The sequence below is a fragment of the Sabethes cyaneus genome, chromosome 2, assembly GCF_943734655.1.
Source record: "Sabethes cyaneus chromosome 2, idSabCyanKW18_F2, whole genome shotgun sequence".
NCBI lineage: Eukaryota > Metazoa > Arthropoda > Insecta > Diptera > Culicidae > Sabethes > Sabethes cyaneus.
In genome coordinates, this window is record NC_071354.1 from 68,589,037 (window position 1) to 68,611,583 (window position 22,547).

Genomic DNA, 22,547 nt, shown 5'->3' on the forward strand with positions numbered 1-22,547 from the left:
TGAACAAAGAAGCATGTGCGGTTTCGTGATGATAGTCCCGTTCCTTTCCATGTTTGCTCTTCGTATTGCACCTTCTAAGACAATAGTAGGTTAGACAGGGAATCCACTTGCTTCAGTACATCCAACCTTCCAAAAGCGACTCAATATTCTGACGCATGATTTTGACCCATCCAGAGTCGGACGAATCAGCCTAACTAGTTTGGTCAAAAAACCAAGTTCCAGCACTACTTCGCTCATCAGCTTATTTCGTTTGACTGGATCGTACGCCGCCTTAAAGTCAACAAACAGATGATGAGTCTGCCAAACGGCTAATCTAAATAATTTACTATTTGTTGCCAATACTACTTGTTTCTCGGCGATTGCTGAACCGATATTCACCCAATTAGCCTTATTAAAGAGGTACCATAGTTTATAGGGCCACTAAACGAACTTTGTTGATCTAATTGTTGATGGGAAATTATTAGGGTATTGTCGTTATCGTCGGGCCACTGTTATGGTCGGGCCATCACAATTTTACAGTTTCAGTAACTCATGATATCTATGATACAACCAGTGTATAACTTCTTACTGTGACAGCTAACTTTTCACAATATTACGAGTTTCAATCGTGTATTCAAAACACCCGTACTGAATCCAGAGACTAAATCTTACAAAAAAAGTTTTCTAGGCGCGATGAATTTTTCTTCAAGAAATGATTCTTGAAATGCAATTATCGAGATAAATTTTAAAAATGTGTGAAGTGTGTTGTGCTGCACACGAAGACTATAGAAAAATCCCCTCCAGTAAGGTGTTTGGGAAGGCTAAGCTAAAATACTAGATAAGTGCTATTTGCACAGGTCGGGCCACTTGAGTAGTCATGGTTGGGCCACCATAATTTTAAGTGCAGAAGCGCAATAATCGCTAGAGAATGTCAGTTTCGTAAAATATGATGAAATAAAGCATAATTAATTCGAATAAAACCTAGATTTTTGGTGTTTTTTTTTCATTGTAGTTGTACACTTCGGAAAAGGCCATTGTAGCAATTTTACAAAATCGCCAAAATTTCGCAAAAATTCAATTAAAAATAGGGTATTTGTACCTATCTGAGCCTTTGTTCACGGAAGTCATTCTTTTCATGCTGTATATAAAATTTCAATACGTATGTCGAACATTTTCTGCGGTGGCCCAACCTGTACAACATGGCCCGACTATGACAACATTTTTTGTCTTCACGTAAATGTCTATAACTTTTTTATTTTTCAAGCAATCAGTTCAAAACTTTCCGGAAATATACCTTTTTCTTAGACCTTTGCAATGAAGTATTTAGATTTCCGAAATTTCTTTTGAAACGAAAGTTATGGGCGAGTTCCAAAACGTGGCCCAACCACGACGACACTCCCCTATATCGGGAATTTTATATCGTCAGAATTCGTAGCAAGTTTAGATTAGAATCACCTTTCAATTTATCGATTCATGTTATTTGAATGATATAATAGGGTTTTTTACCGTTAGAGTAAATCTAAATAAAAATCTAGAAAAAAGTTTGTTTTCAACACAATAATCAGCTATCAAGTCAAAAACCAATATAAAATTGTGCAACACATTTCGTTAGGTACACAGCTGCCTAGGAAATCTCATGCATTTTTGTGCGCCCGAAGTTTATTTACTTCTTCCCAGGGCAGTGCGCATTGTTGTTTTTCTTCGTCTATGTTTTGCATCCTCTTCCTTGAATGCTTTCGCCATGTTCTCAGACCTCATTTCTTACCGTGGCGTGTTGAAACGAACGTTGCATTTCTCAGCACCGAGTAAACTCGATGCCATTGCCGTTGTAGATCACCAACACGAACACCCAACGCCCAGGCCCAGCAGTGCATGCGGCATCATCATCAATGTTTTCATCATCGTCATCTTTGCCGCGAAAGCGAAAAAAAATAAACATGAGTTTAAAGAAGGAAGCAAGAAAAACCGTCGACTTATGGAACATCCACCATCCGTCTGAGGCATGGCTGCACGTAGGTCTTCTGTGTCGGTGTGTGGATAGTTCCATAACATTCGAAGCGCCAACCGCCTGAACGGTACAGCCACGGTTGCCAGTATGCCAGATAAATCTGGATTTTGCCAGATTATTGATTGCGCGCCAGACAAACAGACAAAGCTCAAAATCTTCCAGATATTTGGCAATGTGCCAGTTTTTTGCCAGATTTCCGATCCTCCGTCTTGCAAAAAGGTCATCACTTCTAATTTTGGACGAAATTTTGCATCTACGGTGAGTAAAACGAGCAAGATTTTTTCAGGAAAACGCCTCCCCATCGGACTAATTGACCACCAGATTTTTGCCAGACACTTTTATTTGTATTCGCCAGATTTTCGGGAAAATCTGTTGGCAACCTTGGGTACAGCGAACATACAACAGCGAAGGGGTCTGCGTGGTCGCAATAAGGTCGGTTTCCAGGGTCTTTTATGGACACTTCTTCCCGAAGCAAAACGAAAGACGTGCTATAACTATAATCATAACATCGTTTACAGCAGGAACGCTCAATGCATCTTTCTGACCGCCCATAAACGATGGCTAAGGAACAATAACCTCAATTTTATAGCATTTCAGGAACTAAAATAAAGACGGATGAAAGCTAGATGCTTAACGCCAGCGAGAGGAGACTAGCTGTTAAGACTACTTTGCTGGAAGTTTATTAACCTAATTGATTCTCGTATTCACTAAAGGTTTTTAAAAATACCGAATCGAATATGGATTGCGGTGAGTTGATGCTTGATTTGATTTTTACGCCGCTCTACTTCATTTGTTGTCAGCATCAATACATCGTATTTGAAAGTTAGGTAGAATTTTAACAGTTGCAGTAATTATCATAGATGAATCTACAGCACTGCGGTATTAGCAACAGATTAAAAACTGACAGCTCTAGCATAAGGAAGGAAAATAATCCGTTTAACAAAAAATAAATTCGAATAGGAAATGGGATAAGCCCCTAGCAGGAAGCTTTATCAACACTGAAATGAAAAACGAAGAAGCGGCGAAGCCAGAAATGATGAGAGATCAGAGTGACGAACGAAAAATAATCAAAAACGTTCAAAAGCATTTTGCATTATCAACGGCAAGATAGTAAGTAAAATGACGAGCGGAAAACAGAAAATACACACACATGGGTGGTGTGTGATTTCATAGTAGATTCGCTATCATAATCGCATTGACGAAATCCAAACTAAGAAAAACTTTGAAAAGTAGAAAATGTTCCACTTGTTTCATTTACGAATAACCAAATATTGAATAAATAAATTCAAACACCTTGACAGATTCGTTGAACCTAAACTTGAAGGAATTGGAAGTGGAAAGTGGAAGGATAACAGTTACGAGTGCTCCCAAATAACATTCAAAAACTTGTGAAATACCTACTTGATTCGTTTTAATTGGTCAACACTGGATAGCTGAATACAGGCAGCTGGGGTCTAAACTGTCCATTTGAGGTAATCGTAACCATAAACCAAGATTTTCCGGTGGATTTCTGACTCACTGAAGAACAAAATTTCATTAAAATTGCTTTATTTGAGGAGAGCCATTGTTTCCAATATTACGGCGAAATTACATTGTTTACGTTCTGTCAAATCGGTTTGAGTGAAGTGCGTTATCTCTTGAAACATCAGAATAGCTGGTGCTATCGACGTTATCAACGTTATCAGTTGTATGCGCTTATACCGTACTACCTGCTGCCTACCGCAATAACAAAGTAAACAAAACAAAAGAGGAAAAACGAGAGTCCGCTGGAATGGAATCGGATAGCGATGATAAAATTATATGCTACGTATGTGAAAATCCAGAGGAAAATGCATCGCGAATCATCGAATGTGCCCAGTGCAAGAAGTCCGCCCATTTTCGTTGTAAAAAGATATATGGGAATGCAATAGCGAAAGTGAAGAAGCATCCATACTTCTGCTCTGTTGAGTGTAGTGACATTTCCGCGCATAGTAAGAGGCAAGAAGGTAACTACGATGACGTCATAGCTGAAATTCGTCTACTTGGGCAGTCCGTTAGAGATGCTAATGAAGAGTCAGCTCATGTTCGTCGTGCAGTGGAGAAAACTCAATCACAAATGACGGTCCTGATACAAACAACCAAACACATTGAGGAGTCGCAGGTGTTTCTTGCAAGGCAATTTGATGAACTGCAGTGCAATTTTAATATGTTTAAGCAACAGCTAGGAGGCCTATCGGCGGAAAATAAAAAGATAAGGAAGGAAGTGGATGTTCTAAATGAAAAATACACCAACTTGTTGTTGACATATGAACGACTGGAGATGGACATGGAAAAAGTTAATCGATCCTCAGTGTCTAAAAATGCTGTGATCCTGGGAATTCCTATAGCCGAGAACGAGAATGCTAAGGATCTCGTCTTCAAACTTTCGAATAACATTGGATGTGAATTGCAGGCAGGTGATGTACTGGATGCTCGACGGTTAGTGAAGAAGAATGCTGTAAGCCGGTCCGGACCAATTCTGGTTTCGTTTGCTACAGAGCAAATTAAGGAAAAATTCTTCGCACATAAGCAGTCACGTGGTATCTTACCAACGGCAGCTGTTTGTAGTTCCTTCGCTGGTTCAACATCGAGAATAGTTGTACGGGATGAATTGACGGATTTCGGAAGAGAACTCTACAATGCAGTCAAGGAGTTTCAAGTATCGACTGGATACAAATACGTCTGGCCTGGAAGGAACGGGAAAATTCTGTTGAAGCGTCAAGATGGAGCGAAAGTAGAAGAAGTCAGCAGTAAGCACCAGATTCAGGAAATGCTAAAAAAGTCGACGAAACGCGCTTTGAACTTGTCATCGGATAGTGCAGGATCTCCTGAACAGGGGCCATCGTCCAAGAATCAAAAAACTTCCAACAAATAATGTGACATTGAACTGTTAGTAGTAAGGCCATTATTTAAGTATTTTCGATCAAATTAGAAATAAAAATTTATATTATGATACTGTTGACGAACTGAATAAAAATGTCTCCACAAGCGGTACGAATTTAAGAATTCTTCAATTCAATATCAGAGGTATGAACTGTTTAGATAAATTTGAGAGCATTGGGGATTTTCTGACTTTGTATAAAGGAAACATCGACGTTATAGTGATTGGAGAGACATGGATCCGAGAAATTCATACTAAATTGTACCAGATAAATGGATATAAAAGCATATTTTCTTGCCGTCCTGACGCATCTGGCGGAGGCTTGGCGATGTATATAAGAAACTCAGTCGCTTATGAAGAATGCAAAAATCATCATGAGTTAGGTTACCACCACATTCACATTCGAATGAAAGTGAACGAATCTTCATTCAACGTTCATGGAATATACAGACCGCCTTCTTTTGACTGTACAACTCTTTGGGCAAAATTAGAAGGAATGTTATCAGTCGAAAGATCAAATTCATCTTCAGTTATTGTTGGAGATATCAATATACCTGTGAATCTGATAAATAACAATGTAACGCGGGAATATGTAGACCTCCTAAATTGTTACAACTTTACAGTAACAAACACGATCCCCACAAGGCCTGTTAGCAACAACATATTGGACCATGTGATATGCTCAGAATCTGTAAATGAAGTTGTTAACGAAACGATCGCAAATGACCTTAGCGATCATAACATGATCTTATCAACGTTTAAATTAGAGAAAACTGTTGAAATTCGAAATCTCGAAAAGATTATAGTAAATCAAAGTAGGCTGCATGAAGCATTCCAGATCGTTACCCAATCTATTCCACAAGGAACAGCAGTAGATCGTTTAATGTATGTGATAGATTCGTATACCAAACTTAAGGACCAATATTCCAAGAAAGTGTCAGTCAAAGCAAGAATCAAAGGCTACTGCCCGTGGATGTCGTTCGACCTTTGGAAGCTGATTCGTATAAAACAGAATATCTTAGCAAGTTGTAGACGAAGGCCATTGGATAGTCAACCACGAGAACTCCTAAATCACATTTCAAAGAAAGTCCAGCAAGTAAAAAATGAATCTAAGAAGAGATATTATGAACGTTTATTTTGTGAGACCAATTCAAAGGAACTTTGGAAAAACGTTAATCAAATCATGGGACGCACAAAGGGAGATCTTGGTAAAATTGAACTGCTAATAAATGGACAGTCAACATCCGATAGTACAGCTGTCGCCAATTCCTTCGTAGAATTCTTCAGTACGGTTGGACCCCAGCTTGCATCAACTATTCGTAGCAATAAGGACATAAACAAGTATAACACACTCACTCCCGTAAATGCTTCCATTTTTCTGCGACCAACGACAGCCCAAGAAGTAATACCTCTGATAAAGGATCTTGATTCTGGAAAAAGCAATGGTCCAGACGGAATTCCAGCATCATTCATAAAAGATCACCACTCCATATTCTCCGTTCTGTTGAAGGATGTATTTAATGAATGTATCAGCACCGGAAGGTTTCCTGATGTACTCAAAGTCGCACGGGTAACACCGATTTTTAAGATAGGCAGTAAGACAGACGTAAACAATTATAGGCCAATATCGGTTCTACCAGTACTCAGTAAAATACTGGAAAAGCTATTGGTATCCAGGTTGTCCGACTTTCTTTACGAACATAAAGTCTTGTATAACTGTCAGTATGGATTTCGCGCAGGATCAAGTACACTGACAGCCACAAGTGAACTTGTTGATGAAATTTATAAGGCGATGGACAACCAAAAAATGGTTGGAGTGCTTTTTCTAGACCTCAAAAAAGCATTTGATACTATCGATCATCAAATACTTCTCCATAAACTAGACATTTGTGGAATTAGAGGAGTCGCAAATGATCTAATTCGATGCTACCTAAGCGGTAGAACCCAGTTTGTTTGTGCAAATGGTGTTTCTAGTTCAAAAAAACCGTTAACAGTAGGTGTTCCTCAGGGCAGTAATTTGGGACCCTTACTGTTCCTTATTTATATCAACGATCTTGCCAAGATTGACTTACATGGAAAGCCAAGGCTATTCGCTGACGACACGTCGTTATCATATGAGGACAAAGATCCGGAAGAAATAATTCGCCAAATGACAGAAGACATGGGAAAACTTGAAGGATACTTTGCGGAAAATCTTTTGTCTCTTAACTTGTCGAAAACAAAGTATATCATGTTTCACTCCCCGCGTCTGAGAGTTCCACCTCACTCGGAAGTTATAGTGTCTTCAACAAGAATAGACAAAGTAGAATGCTTTAAGTACTTAGGTCTAAATCTGGATGCCACGTTGTCGTGGAATCAACACATTGCAGATCTACAAAAATGGATTAGCTCAACATGTGGAGCATTATGGAGAGTCTCTAAGTTTCTACCGCAGAAGGTATTGGAAACCATGTACCACGCTTTCATTCAATCCAAGCTCCAATATCTGGTATCCATTTGGGCTGCTGCTACAAAGACGCGATTAAAGCCACTACAAGCCGCACAAAACAGATGTCTGAAAGTGGTGTACAAAAAACCTCATCTGTATCCTACCTTGGACCTGTACAACAATGCAAACGCATCCATTCTGCCAATAGCTGCTCTGCGTGAAATCCAGTGCCTGTGTCAAACCCATAACTTTATGTATAACCCACGAGCTCATCACAATCAAACCCTACTTCGAACATCACATAGATATCAGCTAAGAAACCCAGCAACATTTGTTGTCAATCGTCCAAATACAGAAATGGGCAAAAAATCCGTTGCTTATTACAGTAAAGCGCGTTTCAATTGCCTGCCGTCGGACTTAAAATCTGAGCAAATTGGGAAAAAATTCAAACATAAAGTTAAGCTGCGCGTGCGGAACATGATGGCGAACTATCTGCCCTAGTTAGGACACAAATAAATTGTCTTCGTCCAATTCGAATCATCTGGCTGTTGTCAACTGTACTCTTCACCTTCCTGTGGCTACGGATCCATGCACTTGGGGTACTCTGGTAGCGTGGCCAACTATACTGTAAGGTAACATGCACAAGTATATGTCTGGCCGAAGCCAGAGATACTACGCCCCCACTCTAGTAAATCAACGGTTCCAGATCTCAACCTCCGGTAACACCATTATCACCAGCACCACCAGCAACCAGCAAATAGATGATGATGAGTTTTAAGCTCTCCTGTTGCTCTATATGGTCTAGTTTTCGTGCGCTTGGGCTACTCTGGAAGCGAGGTCAACTTTACTGTAAGAAAACCGATGATTCCAGAACCCACGACACCCCCCAGTCATCAGCAAACTGAGCAGTTTATCCTGAATCCATGATCTCCGGTTCTCCTGCTACCCGTTACCACATGCTGCGACATCTATGCCATTCGACTGCGCTGCTTGTGATCTTCTGCAACGCTGTACTCTTCCGGCTCTACAAGGTCCAAACGGTTCTAGTCTATACCAAATCGTCGAATTCAACATACCGATATACATAATCATCAGGCATTCAATTTATCCTTTCATATAATTATATAACTAATGAATTGTGATAGTTTCTAGTTTACCGCACTTCCTTAAAAGAGCAACTAAGCTCACTGGAAGTACATGTATTGTGAAACAGAAAAGATTGAAGGTTTTGTGCCTATTGGAGAAAAGGCTTAAAAGAAGCTTCACTCCAACGGGCTTTCCTTCCCTAGAAGAAATAAATAAAAAAAAAAAAAAAAAAAAAAAAAAAAACTGGAGCTTTCTATAGCTTTCCAGAGAAAGCAAATAGGAAAATTTTATGAAAACAACAAAACGTGAATGAAAACAAATCTGGTTCAATGAAGCTTTTATTAGCACACGAGATGAGAAGACACCCGATCTTAACCAGTTTAGCGAGAAAAGGTACCGTAAACAATGGTGTCTGATGACGGGGCGGGGCGGGCCGGTGCGGAAGAGAACATAGCTGTCGAAAATTGGTGTTCATGTTTTCTGTTGTCGAGATAAACTGTCTCGTTACGAACACATTTTAGCGGTTCTGTCGAACGATTTGTTTGATGAAGCATTTAGCTGGCACACACAAGCGTTAACCCGTTTGTTGACGAAATATTTGTCCAGTTATTGACGTCAAGCTAGAGGTGTATTTTCCTGAGATTATAGACCAAAAAGCTGACGCTGATGATGATTTAAAAAAAATATCATTGCATCAGAATATTTTAACTGAAAACTATCAAAACTTGAAACTATCGAGAGTTTGCCATTAAAGTGAATGAATTGTTTCACATTAAGCGCAATATTTAGCATATAAAAACCGAAAGACATGGCTTATTTAATATTAAACTTTGTCAAGTTTCTACAGTCAAAAACATCAACTGATTTTCTGTTGAAAGTACTTGCAGTAAATATTAGGGTAGATGATCCATTAGTTGCGCTACTAAGCACATTATAACATCATTTTGTTTGTTTATTGAGGTATATGCTTCAATTAATGCTTGTGGGATATAAATTTATCAAATACAAGGTATTTGTCACAAGGCAAGACAATTGCTTTCGTTGTACGAGAAGCTTTATAAAGAAAAAATGAATTTTTCGATTCTATTATATTGTACCAACAGTTGCGCTAATGTTTCCTTAATTAAGTTTGATGTGCCTTTAATTGTGGTATTCCATATACATCGCTAGGTTGCTAAGTGAAAAAACATCGTAGCAAAACTATAGATGAGCGCCTATAGTTGTGCGCTCCAACTGCCCGTTGGATTTTGGAAAATTGGCATTTTAGCAAATAATGCTTTAATTTTAAATGGTGTAGTCTAACTACCAATACTTTTAAAAACCTGTTTTATATAATGAATGTAATTGTTTTATCTAAAATACTACGGTGACGAAAATATGCATTAATAATGAATAGTAGCGCAACTATTGGTACTACCACAACTATTGGATCAAGTACCCTATTGTGTTTTACCTAAATATGGATTCTTCTGCACATTTTTTGGCAATTTGTTGATTATATGGCGGACTGGGTCAACGGTGTCAACTTTCTATGAGCATCCAGATTATTTGTTTCATAAATACTTACTTTGAACCACACGTTTTGCGTACTAGTTTTAAGTAAAATAGAATTTTGTTTTAAAAATGCTTTTAAGTATTTTGAAATTGTTTAAAGAAGCATTTCAAATAAATAAAAAAAAACTATGACAGTTTAAGTTCAGTTTATTTAAGGTTTCCACCTTAAATGAGCCTTTTCCCTTCCTATTCCAGAATATGTATATTTGTAAATATGTAATATGTTAATATAACATTTAGGTTCGTATAATACAACTTAAGTCGAAAGAATACGCCGAATTTAAATTTATGTCTCATTATATACGAGTAAAATTGACCACACTGAATCAATTGCTGTTTACTCTGGTGGCGAATGGCATAACCAAATTGGTTTAAAAAAAAAGCTCTCTGACAGCTAAAAAGCTCTGACCAGAACAGCGGGCAAAATTTATTTTGTTATAGAAAATGTAAGAACATTATCATTTTTTAGGTTTGCTATATCCCAAGTAACAATTTCAGGCTGATCAAACGCTTTTATAGCTGATTTTATTCAACCTGTGGCTGAACTATGGTTTAGGCTTACAAATAAAAACCTTTTTTCCGCTCTTAAACATCTAAATCTGGTGATTTTATTAAGCTTCGGGCTTGTTGGTAGCAGCGGGGTGGTGTGGCTGTCAAACCGCATACATTGTACATGTCCCACTCATTGATTTTGGTACTTTTGGTTCTGGTGTCTATTTAAAGGTTGATTCATTTTAAAACAAATCAAACTAGTTAGAAAGCAGTTAAACACAGCCTCTTAGCTATTTAACTAATATTAGCTGCTATTTTCGGTAAGCTGGCTGGTTCCAAATTATCGCCATTCATGGATGTTTAGTCCGCAAAATTTGGCAATTTCACACCCCTGGTTGATAGCTACTTTCGAAGCTGCAATGCCGCTTAATAGGGGCTTTTGCGCGCTTTTAAATAACCAATTTGCGCAATGATGCCAATTCTATTTTTAGTACAAGAAATAGTTTTGCAATATGCTTTTCCAGTCGCATAATCAACGTCTCATCAACCTTTATGCAGCCAAAAGTAATCTATTTTTAAATTTAAAAAAATGGAACGCGTCATTTTTATTTTGCCGTGAACATTGTCGAACGCGATACTTTTCATTTCGAATAACTTTAATTCGTATAAGTATGCTAATTAAAAATGTTTTTTTTTGGGAATTGAATTCGCCATCTTCTAGTCCATAAGCACTCATCGTATGATCCGCCACATCTGCATCTGCATAAAGTGGGAATATCTTTACATCTGAAGCAGTCGATAAATGTAGATAACTGATAGATATTTTTACTGCCAGCCAAATGGATCATTGAAATTTGGTTCCATCATTTGCCTAATTAGTTCTCGAGTTATGAGGAAATTTGTATTTCATTTGTATAGGAGCCCCCTCGATTAAAAGACGGATGGGTCTCAGTACAGCAATCTGTCTTCTGAAACCCCCACATGCCAAATTTAGTCCCATTTGCTTGATCAGTACACCAATCTGTCTTCTGAAACCCCCACATGCCAAATTTAGTCCCATTTGCTTGATTAGTTCTAGAGTTATGAGGAAATTTGTATTTCATTTGGATGGGAGCCTCCCCTCTTAGAAGGGGAAAGGAGAAAGGGGTCTCAGTACACCATAGAAAACAAGCCTGTCTTCTAAAATCCCCACATGCCAAATTTGGTTCCATTTGCTTGATTAGTTTTCTTTTTTATATATAAGGATATTTGTGTTTTATTTGTATAAGAGCCCCCCCCCCCCTCTTACGCCCTCCATAAAATTGCTCCCTACCCCCTCCATAAAATTGCTGGTCATTTTATCTATCCAACGACATATAAATTGCTCAGTTTCCTTTCGTTCGATTGCAGTAGTTTGGTAGTTATTATCATTTGAAATCTTTCATTCAAACGTTACACTTCTATATTGGTTTTTACAAAGTGCTACCCAGTCCCAGTATAGTAACCAAAGACGTAGTCCTACGTCAACAATACAAAGCTGCAAAATTTGCACTGCATAAAATTTTAAAGTAGATAGTGTTTTTTGTATAAATTTGTTGAAATACAAAACTGCCCCCTTAACTGTCGGACATGACAATTTGATCTATTAAGGAGATACCGAAAGTGGTTAACGTTCGTTAAAAACCTAAACGTTTATTTGAATGTTGCAACCATAAACACAGCTGATCCACAGCTAACCGCACCGCCTACGAACATCCCGAAAAATGGTTTATTTTCTTTATCAAGACATTCCGATTCATCTAAGTTTTGCAGCAGCAGCTGTATAATGTATAGGATCAATAGGATGGTTAATTAATCGGTTTGCATTGAAGGCGAGTTTTTGATTGCTGGACAGCTGTTAGTTTGTTTACTTTCTCTAAGCTTATCTAAGCTGTAAAATCAGAAAGCTCTTTAAAAGCTCATTCATGTGGCGAAACTTTGAGACCGTGTTGTTTTTTCGGAAAGCGCAAGTGCAACGAAATATGTGAGCAACCAATTCCAGATTATACGTTTTATGAACACGTATAGATATAGATCATATGGTCCGTAGCAATTATTTTCAATTAGTAACTATGTTTTGCTGAGCGTTTGTTGATATATAGCGGGTCGATAAATGGAATGACAAGTTTTAGGAAATTATAGCAGCAGCACTGGAAGCGCAGATTACGTGCTCTGCCACGGTACAAAACAATACATGTATCGAACGGTAGCCATTTATCCAGTCATCTTTGAGCCATTTTCTGTTTCCCCTTAAAACCAGCACTCCACTAACCCTGACAACTCCACTAGTAAAGCACGCTGATAGGTTGACAACCAGATATTTTGCTGCCCTATGTGTTTCTTATCTAATTTAATATTTGGGGCGAACCAACCACTGGTTGAAGCCCCCAAGAAAAAAAAGTTAAAAATAAATAATCTAATTTAATTTCCATAGTAGTTAAAGAAGTTTGGTTTATTTGGAGCAGGGAAAAGCCCATTTGAGGTAACCGGTCATTATTTGCCTTACGCCTTTCGCAAACAGGCATAAACCCTCATCTTTTGCATCAACAAATCACAAAAATCCAAATGATATACATATGAAAGTTGCATACACTGAAGTCACTTTTTACGCGGTTTATTTTTTACCCTACTATTTTTACGCGAATTTCGGAATTTACGCGGATTTCGGAATTAACGCGATTTTTTTTACGCGAATTTCAGAATTTACGCGGATGTGCTCAAAACGTCTATTTTTTCGCGTAGTGTTGAAATCCACAGTTTTTTTTAAAGCGAAATTTTGGTTTTTTACGCGAATTTCAAATTTGTTTTGATTTACACGGGACGTATCCTTCGCGTAAAAAGCGACTTGAGTGTATATGTAATATGAAGTTGCAGAATAAGTAAGTATAATTCACTGAACATTTTACTGTCCGGTCATAGAGGACAAGATGATGTTCGCCCATAGAGGACACGCAATCCGATAAGATGATTCTATCAAAAATATTACAGAATTGTAGTTCAAGTTGATATTTCTATCAAACTTTGTTATATATGTGATAGATAAACTTGCAACGCACAAAATGTTCTACCAAGATTCTATCTCGTTCTGTTACTTATAACACGCTTTGTTACAATTTAGTTGTACAGTAGAACAGAATGCTGATTTTGTAACTCATCTTGATATAAACTAGATCAAATCATATCTAATGTAAGCCGTTTCCGAAAAACAATTTCATCAAGCCTGACGTTCAGAAATATTTCCCTTGCACTTAAATGAAATTTTCTCGATTTTCTTTGTTTTACTAAATGGCTGAAACGTTCAATAGTTCTCATTTGTTTATCTTTTGAAACAAAGACGTCATAATTGGGATACCACAAAATCTACAATTTACCATTGTGCCATTCTTTTCAAACATTTCTATCCATCTTTGTACAGCCTGAATTCGTTAATTAGGCCGACTGACAGTTGTTAGAAATTTCTAAACTCGAAAATTCCACACAATTTTGACATTGAAGTTGTCACATAGCCCAAGCAAACACCCAACTAACGAACCGCCCAATTAACGAACCACCAATTAACGAATTTTTGCTGTATTAGAGAAATCACTAGTGTTCGGGCATAGAGGCTGTCCGGCGGTTGATGACTTCTCGCTACTTTATTGTCGTTTCGAAATTTTCATTTTTCATAAACCCCCAGGCGCCAACCTTTGATACCATAGTTTATGATAAGGAGCCAAAGAAGGGCGTGCGAACTAGCTGACAATAAAAACAGAATTTTTAATGTTAGTCTAAAGTGCGATGTTCAGAATGCAAAAGAAAAACGAATAATTTTATTTTCGCATTACCGAGAAAAATATTTGAAATTAATAAAAAACGGCAATAAAATCCATTTGCCTCGTTAACAGTTGAAGTGAATAGTTAATAACGTATTCGCAGAACATTTCTACTTCTGGTACGTAGTTTCGTGAGAAATCACTGCGTCAAGAACATAGATGACACCAATGCGTATCGAATGCTGCGCAACGCTCTGACAACCACTTTGAATGAAATAAGCAGAGCAAGAATCAGTAGAGTCAAACTTTCACGATAATCTCGTGACTTTAGCCCAAAGTTTAATTTTGGTACCGTTTTGATTCAAACTTCGAACACTTAAGCCATGCTTAAACTTTCTTCAAAGTAAAATGTTCGAAAACATCTTTATTCTACCCCCATGAATGGTTCAATAGCATGACAATTTATTTATTTTCATGGGAAAATTTAAAAACTGAGGATAAAATGTTATTTCATAATGGAAAACACTAAAAAACTGCTGTTCGGTTTTGATTCAAACTTCGAACACTTTCATGGTCGACATTCAAAGCTCGAATATTTCAGTCTCAGACATCGAATACATGTATTACTTTGAAAAGTATTAATGTTTTTAGTGTCATTTAACTTAAATAAGTGAAATTACATCCTTTTTCTAAACACTGTTCTTTTAAATCCACATTTGAATTTTTCACACAATAATTAGTTTCAATCCATATTTCTGAAGTCAATTGCTAATATTCTCGAACTCCATGAACCACATCTAAAGGAAGTTGACTTTCTACAGCTTTATCAATGCAGACAATTAATTTTCCCGAAGGAAAACCCGGAAAAACCGGATATTATTCGTGGGTGTTCGAAGTTTGAATCACACCTCAAAACTTGATTCAAACTTCGAACACTTTTTATTTATCTAATATCTTTGAAATAATGCATGAAATATTGTATTTTAACTATGCTTTAGTACATATATATCTTGCACTTACCTAATAATCGCGCAGTGGGAAGGTAAATGTCCTAAAATTGGTAAAATAATGCAAACGAAAAAACAGTTACTTTTGCACGAAACGCTAAGAGTATGCGAACGAAGTTAAAATCTGAGTTCTTACTTTTTTCCAGCGCCTGCTGATTTCTTACAAGGAGTCCGACAGTTCAATGTCATACATCACCGGATAGAGGACATTCTAACGAACACGATGGTGTACAATAAGCATAATATTTTATCATATTAGTGATACTAACGAGCATTTTATTCTGAAGTGTTCGAAGTTTGAGACTGTTCTAAGTTTGAATCAGAACGATACCAAATGATTTCCATAATTACCCACTGTGCAGTAAAAGCTAAACGTCATCCGAAAGCTCTGCGTAGAATAGCAGAACAGCAGGAAACAAGAAAAACAAAATCAACACGCCGGGTCGATACAGTAGGCCAGCCAGCATGCGTTCAGTTTCATAACAATTTCATCTGGCTGCAGATAGAATTACGAACTCGCTCATGGAAAAAACGAAATAAACTGTCGAATTAGGCTGTAAAAAGCAAAACCAACGGCTTCGAAGTTGAACCAATACGTACTATACTTTTGCTGATCATTGAAAATTTAGTGTTGAACAAATATGAATACCAACCTAGTACAACTAACCGGCAAGCGGTGTATTTCGGTAAGCGGAGGTGTTACGAAAGCAGTGCTATATTGGTTATGTTTTTACTGCGACTGCAATTGTATCTTAAAAGATTCTTAGCTAATTGATTTCTTTTGTTTTAGATTTTAAGTCGCGTGTGGTCGGGAACAAACGGCACGAATAAAAATTCCGAACAAACATTGCGCAAAGTACTACAGAGCAAATTCCCAAAGGTAATCCAAGTGATGATTGATAGTTGTCATAGAGGCACAACCACAACAAAACGACCAATGAATTCAATGCCCCCAGCTTAGGTGAAGCTATTTATTGTAATCTAATCTCATTTTCATTTCAATTGCAGGCTAGAAACGTGGTGGTAAGCGACATCTCCGGTGGATGTGGCTCAATGTACGAAATCTACGTGGAAACCGCTGAATTCGAAGGTCTTTCAACGGTTAAGCAGCATCGGTTAATAACCGAAACACTTAAAAAGGAAATCAAAGATATGCACGGGCTTAGGATACATACGTCTATTCCTGAATAAATGAGTTGTTAACCTAAACTGCCTGATTGATTTATTCTCCAGTTTGTTACAGAAACATTACAATTAAAACATGTAAATTTAGAGTGACTCACCTACTTTGTAATCCGTTGAACTGTTTTGAAGGACGGCCTTCACTTGAAACGATGTAAAATCTGCAATGGCTACCTAAACAACTCTTCACACTGAAATCACAACAGTTTTGAACAATTATAACGACCACTTTCTTATAGCTTACTCGAGAATATTTCACTGATAACACCGATAACACACTAAACCACAAATGAATACGCAACTGTGGGAAAATATCATTTACACTAACCGATTTAATAACTCAACACACCACTTAATTTGATAATGATATCAAACGTATTGCATGAAGAAGAATAGAATGGAATATGCAGCTCGTTTTGTTTGTTTGTTTGATTTGCACACGAACCGCAAATAAATACGCATCGGGTATAAAAACAGCTGACTGTCAGAAGTTCCGAGCTTTATGACTGCTTTATCGACACAGGGTGGCGACTAGCAAACTGGTGATTGTCTGTGGGCGGTGGGAGACTCGTTATGACCTTATGACGAAAGAAGCCGAAAAAGATTTTTCGTCAGGGGGATTGCAGACCGCAAGCAATTTTAACCTTCGGCAGCTGAGGTGCCCTAATCTCATGCTGACGTGGTAGTTTGCTGGACACCTAAACTTAACTTAATAATTCTTGTTATAGAATCATGTAGGGGAAGGGCGGTATAGACGGACACTGCGGGAAAGACGGACACTTGTTATAGTTCATAAACCATAATTTTTTGAATCAAATCAATGATGGGAAATGTTTCTATAAACTGAATTAACACTTTTGGACTAAACTGCCGATTTTTAGCAGCGCGGTTGTCAAATTTATAAGCAAAACAAAGAAAAAATGCGTATTTACGCTAACCGATGTAATTTTGCGTGTAGAGAAAATAGCTGGTAAATCGTTAAAAAACAACATATTCATGCTAAACCGACAACATTGCGTTAGTTTGATCTTTCACTGAATATCCATTGGAAACCTAGTGATTTTTCGAATATTCAGTGAAAAGTTATTGAAGTTTGAAAAAATGGTATCCAAGTCGGGAAAGACGGACACCCAACGGTAGGGAAAGACGGACACACAGATTTTGAACCCATTTTGCCCAACAACGACTTAACATTGCAAATACTTACATATTATATATGAAAAAGTAACCAGAAGTAATATAACAGTCGGAATAAGCCAACTTTTAGAAACGATTAATTCGTCACTACTTAAAATATTGAAGGGAATCGTTCTATTTTCTCGCTCAAAGGGGGGATCGGGAAGGGGGTTTTCCCAAACCAATTCTTTCCTAAATACATGATGAAATATGTTAACCTTTCTTAATACTGATAATTCGACGACGCGTGACACCTTTTTGCAAGTGTCCGTCTTTCCCATAGCAAGTGTCCGTCTTTCCCGCCCAGGCGCTTAAACTCTGATTTATACATGATGTTTATAATAATAAAAAAAGCATAAATTTTGGAAGAAATTTTCCAGCACACGTTGTAACTTTATTAGACAGAGACTTAAAGGTTCGGTTTGTACGAAAATTGCGATCAATACAGTTATGTTTGAGTAGTTATTGGGTCTTTACCTTAAGGTGTCCGTCTTTACCGCCTTTCCCCTATCTTCAGATTTTATTTATTTTCGAATTGAGAACAAATGTTCAGCAACCTATTGGATGTAATAAAACCGCAGATATGAGTCGGGAAGACACTACAAACTTCAGAATAACGCAGAAGGTTAAATGCTGTTTCTGCCACTTTCTGTGCTTCTTCAGACTTGATGCTTCTGCCAGTTGTAAATGAAGGTTTGAACGCACCACCCCGTTTAAAACAAAGCCAAAATTCGCAGTGGAATACCACACCAATTACATTCCAGCGCATAATCGGTAGCATGGTTGCTGGTTGGTAATAACGTAGTCGAACTCTACTTGAACGACAGTCCTAGAACAGCTCGAGAGTATCCATGAATATGGCTTCAACTTGACTATAGGAAAGCGTCGTTTTAAAATGTTCCGAGTCATTTTTTTGGTCGCTTCGGGTATAAATAGTCATTGTGGTCCAAAAACGATTAAACACCATTTTCCAGATACCGCCATCCAGCAGCTTATATTCTATCTCGATGCAATTAGCAATTATGGCCGGTTTGTCAATCAAGTTATATATAGTTAGGGCGTCCGTGGCCGTGGATAAACTGACGTCCGATGGAGCTAGTCGCAAAAGTGCTAATATTCTTCGATCAATTCAAATCCATACTTCAGATCAATTTGCTGCTGCCGCAGTTCAACACTTTTGTTGATTTCCTGAGGCATGGCCTAAGAAGTTCAGTGAAGGAGGAAGTCCACCAACCCTAGAGCATCTCCAAACATTCGAACGACGCCCGATAAAAAGTTGATTCACTTTGAGTCCCCTGGAGAAGGTTTTTGTCTCCTTGGAGAAGCGACAGAGATGTCCAAACTATTCTCTATCTCTTGAAAAAACTCCAACTCCAGTTGATACCATCCTAAATGGGAAGCAGAACAAGCACCGTGCAAGCCCCATATTCAAAACAGTGTTTTATTCTGAACAGATGCAAATTTTTCTTAAATATTGACAAAACTCTAGCTATTTAAACCATTTTAGTACTATGAAATCATCAGATGTAGTGATTAAATTGTTTGAATAGCTAGAATTTGGTCAATATTTATGAAAAATTTGCAACTGTTCAGAATTAGGCACTGTTTTGTATATGGTGCAAGTACGATAGTTCAATCGGAACAGTTCGTCGTAAATTACATGCTGAAAACCTAGTGTATGTTAGATATAAACACGATATAAAATAATAAGGACCTTGGTGGACGACTAAGTTGTTGAATGCGCCAAAATGTTATTCTAGAATTGCACAAGTTCAAATTCTCAATAAATATAAAATTAATTGTATTGAATATTTCATCATCTTAAGCATAAATTCAACAACGTTATAAAAGTTGCTATTAATATACCTAATTCGCTTACAACTATCCTACTTGCAAACCCGTTCGTATCCATCGGACATCGCAGTCCTTGATGCTTGATGACCATCCGAACCTGATCCGGATAGCGGCAGTCATTCTCGGTACAACGCATGAAAGAATTCTCTAGCTGCACGACGAAGTACAGAGACGGACATTGAAATTCCGCATCACCCTGACATAACCCGGTGAAGTTGAACCACACGTTATCCTGCTCCGGTGTTGTAGTTTTACAGTACAAACCCGCCAGCTCTCTATTGAATGTTCCACATACGGTAAACTCTCCGTACGCAGAGTTTTGAAATTGAACCTCAACATTGCCAGTATTCCAGAGGAAGTTTCGATTGATACGATAACGCAGCTCCACGCCCGGACTAATGTATTGTTCGTACTCTTCGCGTATGTTGACGTTGCGCCACATATCTCGATTGGAGGATGTTCGGCAGAACGGCGCTATCAACCGTTGAGGAAACGCCTTCAGTATGGCATACAGTTCTTCACTGAAAGGCTGTGGGTCGATCGATGTTGATTCAATTATTCTGTAGTGCTCCTCTATTGGAATGCGACTATGGGAAAGCCCCGTCTATCAAAACGAAAGAAAATTATAATTCTGTTCTTAAATAAGGTTAGAACTGCTAACTTACAAAATCGGTCAACTGACTGAATGTCCCAACATCATTGGTTAAGAAAATAAAGTACAAATCAGGAAACTGCTCGAATGAACTGGTCAGAATTCGACGAGCACTGTCATAATCCGATTGTATTATTTTTTGACCTTGAGATATAACTAGGATTACAGGCGAACTAGCACCCACCACTCTGTAGGATCGTTCTTCGTCCATCTGAGCAGATAATCTATTGACAATAGAGTTAAAGCTTTTGGACAGTGAGAGGGATGAAGGATCTACAAAGGTATACAATGAATAAGGGTTGTTTACTATGGACAGTGCACAAACTCACAAGAGCCATTAAGACTGGCAAGTTGTTCAAAAACACTGGCAACACTGTTAGTTCGATTAACGATAAACTCTCCCGTTTGACCATGTATAACAGACATGTACGATCCGTAAATAGAGATGTCGGCCATTTCAGCCACATGGCTGGAAAATAATAAAAGGTTATTATTTTAATCAGTTTGGAAGCTTCCATACATGTACGATCATGTTGGTACTGGTATGGGAGCTACAGAGGCTATAAATTACAGAGGCGACAAGGCACTCAAACTCCGCTAAATTTTAAATCATAGCGGAGAGTACCATTATAAATAAAGGTAACTCTCCGCTTGGATTCAAAATTTCGCGGATTATGAGTGCCTTGTCGCCTCTGTAATCTATAGTCTCTGTAATGGGAGCCTTTACACAGCCATTATTATCACTCACAATATAAGTCTCTGATTTTCGTAAGCACTTCTTGAGCCATCAATTACCAGCAGCAAGTCAACGACTGGCTTGGCATCGGAAGTACCGATGGCAGAGCAATCCTCTACCGTTGACAAAAGATTCGTCGAATAGCTGAAAAACCTATCAACGGCTGCATCACAATTTCGGCGCATTAGAGAGTCTTCCACAACGACGCTACCGGTCGCATACTGTAAAACCTGTACAAAGTTAAACGTCTCCTGCTTTAGTTTATCGCGCTCGATGGTCTGCAGAATCTGCTTCCGATAGCATGCCTTATTAATTTCATCACTGGCGGATTGATCACTTTTAATTGAGTGCTGCTCATCGTCATTAAAAACTTTCCGAAGACGAGTTCTTCCATCGGCGTTGAAAAGGTCGTCCAAAGAGTCCTCTCGAAGTTCGGTATTCTTCGAGCTCTTCGGTGCCAACAACCTACTGTTGTGCAATTTTCGTTTGCGCACATTTTCGATGGAAATTATTGGAATTCCTCGATCGCTGTAATACATGTCCAGCACTTGCGACAACCGAAGCCGGCGAACTTTGTTGACAAAGTTTGGAACCTGCTGCGCCAGGAAGTATCCGTCAATACCCGAAAGTATCTCACTATCCGTCATCTCCCAGCGACCGTTGTGGTTTTCTGCCAGATATCGGACTCTCGGAAAATACGTATCATTCCACGTTCCATTCAACCCGACACGTAAGTCCGTTCCAACGTACGGACCCTGATAGAGGCACACTTCAGCTAAGTCCCCTGCCAAACCGGCCACGTATATGTTATCGATCGCCTCCATCGAGTTGAAAAGTTTCTCCAGCTGTTTACGAGTGTCTACTCGTTCCATAGTTTCTAGATTTTCGTAGGGATTTTTTCGTTTGTATGCCGAGATGAATTCACTGATACGGACATTCTGCGGTTGTAGACCAGCAGCGATTGATGCGACTACGACTCCAGGAGCAACCGATCCATATTTGGTACTCCTATAGGTTCCACCTTCCAATGGACAACGCGAAATGGGCCTGTCAAAGGTTGTACTGCTTGTTTGATTACGTTGGCTTCTGTGAAATTCGTTAAATTGAATCGTCAATGAACACTAAAGCATACGCGAAAACCTACTTGTTTTGGGTTACCCAAGGTGCCTGGGGATTTCTGGAATCAGCTAATGTCCCTGGACAAGTTGTACGCTCATCACCGCGTTGGTACGGCTCAACGGAACTACTAAGCAACCGATGAAGTAAACAAACTTCCAGTGGACTCAGAAACTGCTCAAACTCGACCGTGCCAGGTATGTTGGAAATAAGTTGCAGTAGAAGCGAATATTTAGGTACCATGAGACCTCTGGCGCTGAATGGAGTTACGAATTCGGTTTCCTTTAGGCCGGGAGCCTTCTCGATGCCGTCTACGCGTAGGCTGAAAGAGTCGATTGAATTCCTAATTTACTGAGTAAATTAACCGGCTTACCGATGTAACAAATCCACGCTTAACATGCGCATATCCAACGTGGTTGGATTTTTCATCTCGATCTTCCGTATCAGTTCCAGCAATAGCTGCTGGTTGTAGCCAACTGTTGGTAATGTGTAATTTCCCCGATAGCAGTGGATCAATTCCTGAGGGATATTGTATGCCATCACCGCATGGATGACTGTTGTTTCGCTTAGTAGGTTGATAAATTATGATTTAAAAAAACCTTACCCAT

At 38.5% G+C, this 22,547-nt stretch overlaps 3 protein-coding genes across 4 annotated transcripts in view; 1 reads left to right on the top strand and 2 right to left on the bottom strand.

Moving 5' to 3' along the window:
• Positions 1-16,762, bottom strand: part of LOC128738405 (xaa-Pro dipeptidase) — a 203,817-nt gene extending 187,055 nt beyond the window's left edge. Inside the window, exon 1 of one of the 2 annotated variants that reach the window (XM_053833501.1) lies at positions 16,511-16,762. The gene's annotated coding sequence lies outside the window, so the exon portion shown is untranslated. Of the gene's footprint in view, positions 1-16,506 lie in introns of both variants that reach the window. The other variant, XM_053833502.1, reaches the window with a different exon arrangement.
• Positions 15,702-16,422, top strand: LOC128738406 (bolA-like protein 3). Its single transcript, XM_053833504.1, has 3 exons — positions 15,702-15,909; positions 16,014-16,103; positions 16,232-16,422. The coding sequence occupies exons 1-3, from the start codon at positions 15,865-15,867 to the stop codon at positions 16,412-16,414; spliced, it is 318 nt and encodes a 105-aa protein (XP_053689479.1). The 5' UTR covers positions 15,702-15,864; the 3' UTR covers positions 16,415-16,422.
• A 1,929-nt stretch (positions 16,763-18,691) lies between the features above and the next one.
• LOC128735535 (uncharacterized) lies at positions 18,692-22,547 on the bottom strand. Its single transcript, XM_053830017.1, has 8 exons — positions 22,544-22,547; positions 22,313-22,493; positions 21,968-22,261; positions 20,836-21,909; positions 20,417-20,556; positions 20,101-20,360; positions 19,461-20,039; positions 18,692-18,781 (listed from the first exon to the last, which is right to left on the bottom strand). The coding sequence occupies exons 1-8, from the start codon at positions 22,545-22,547 to the stop codon at positions 18,692-18,694; spliced, it is 2,622 nt and encodes an 873-aa protein (XP_053685992.1).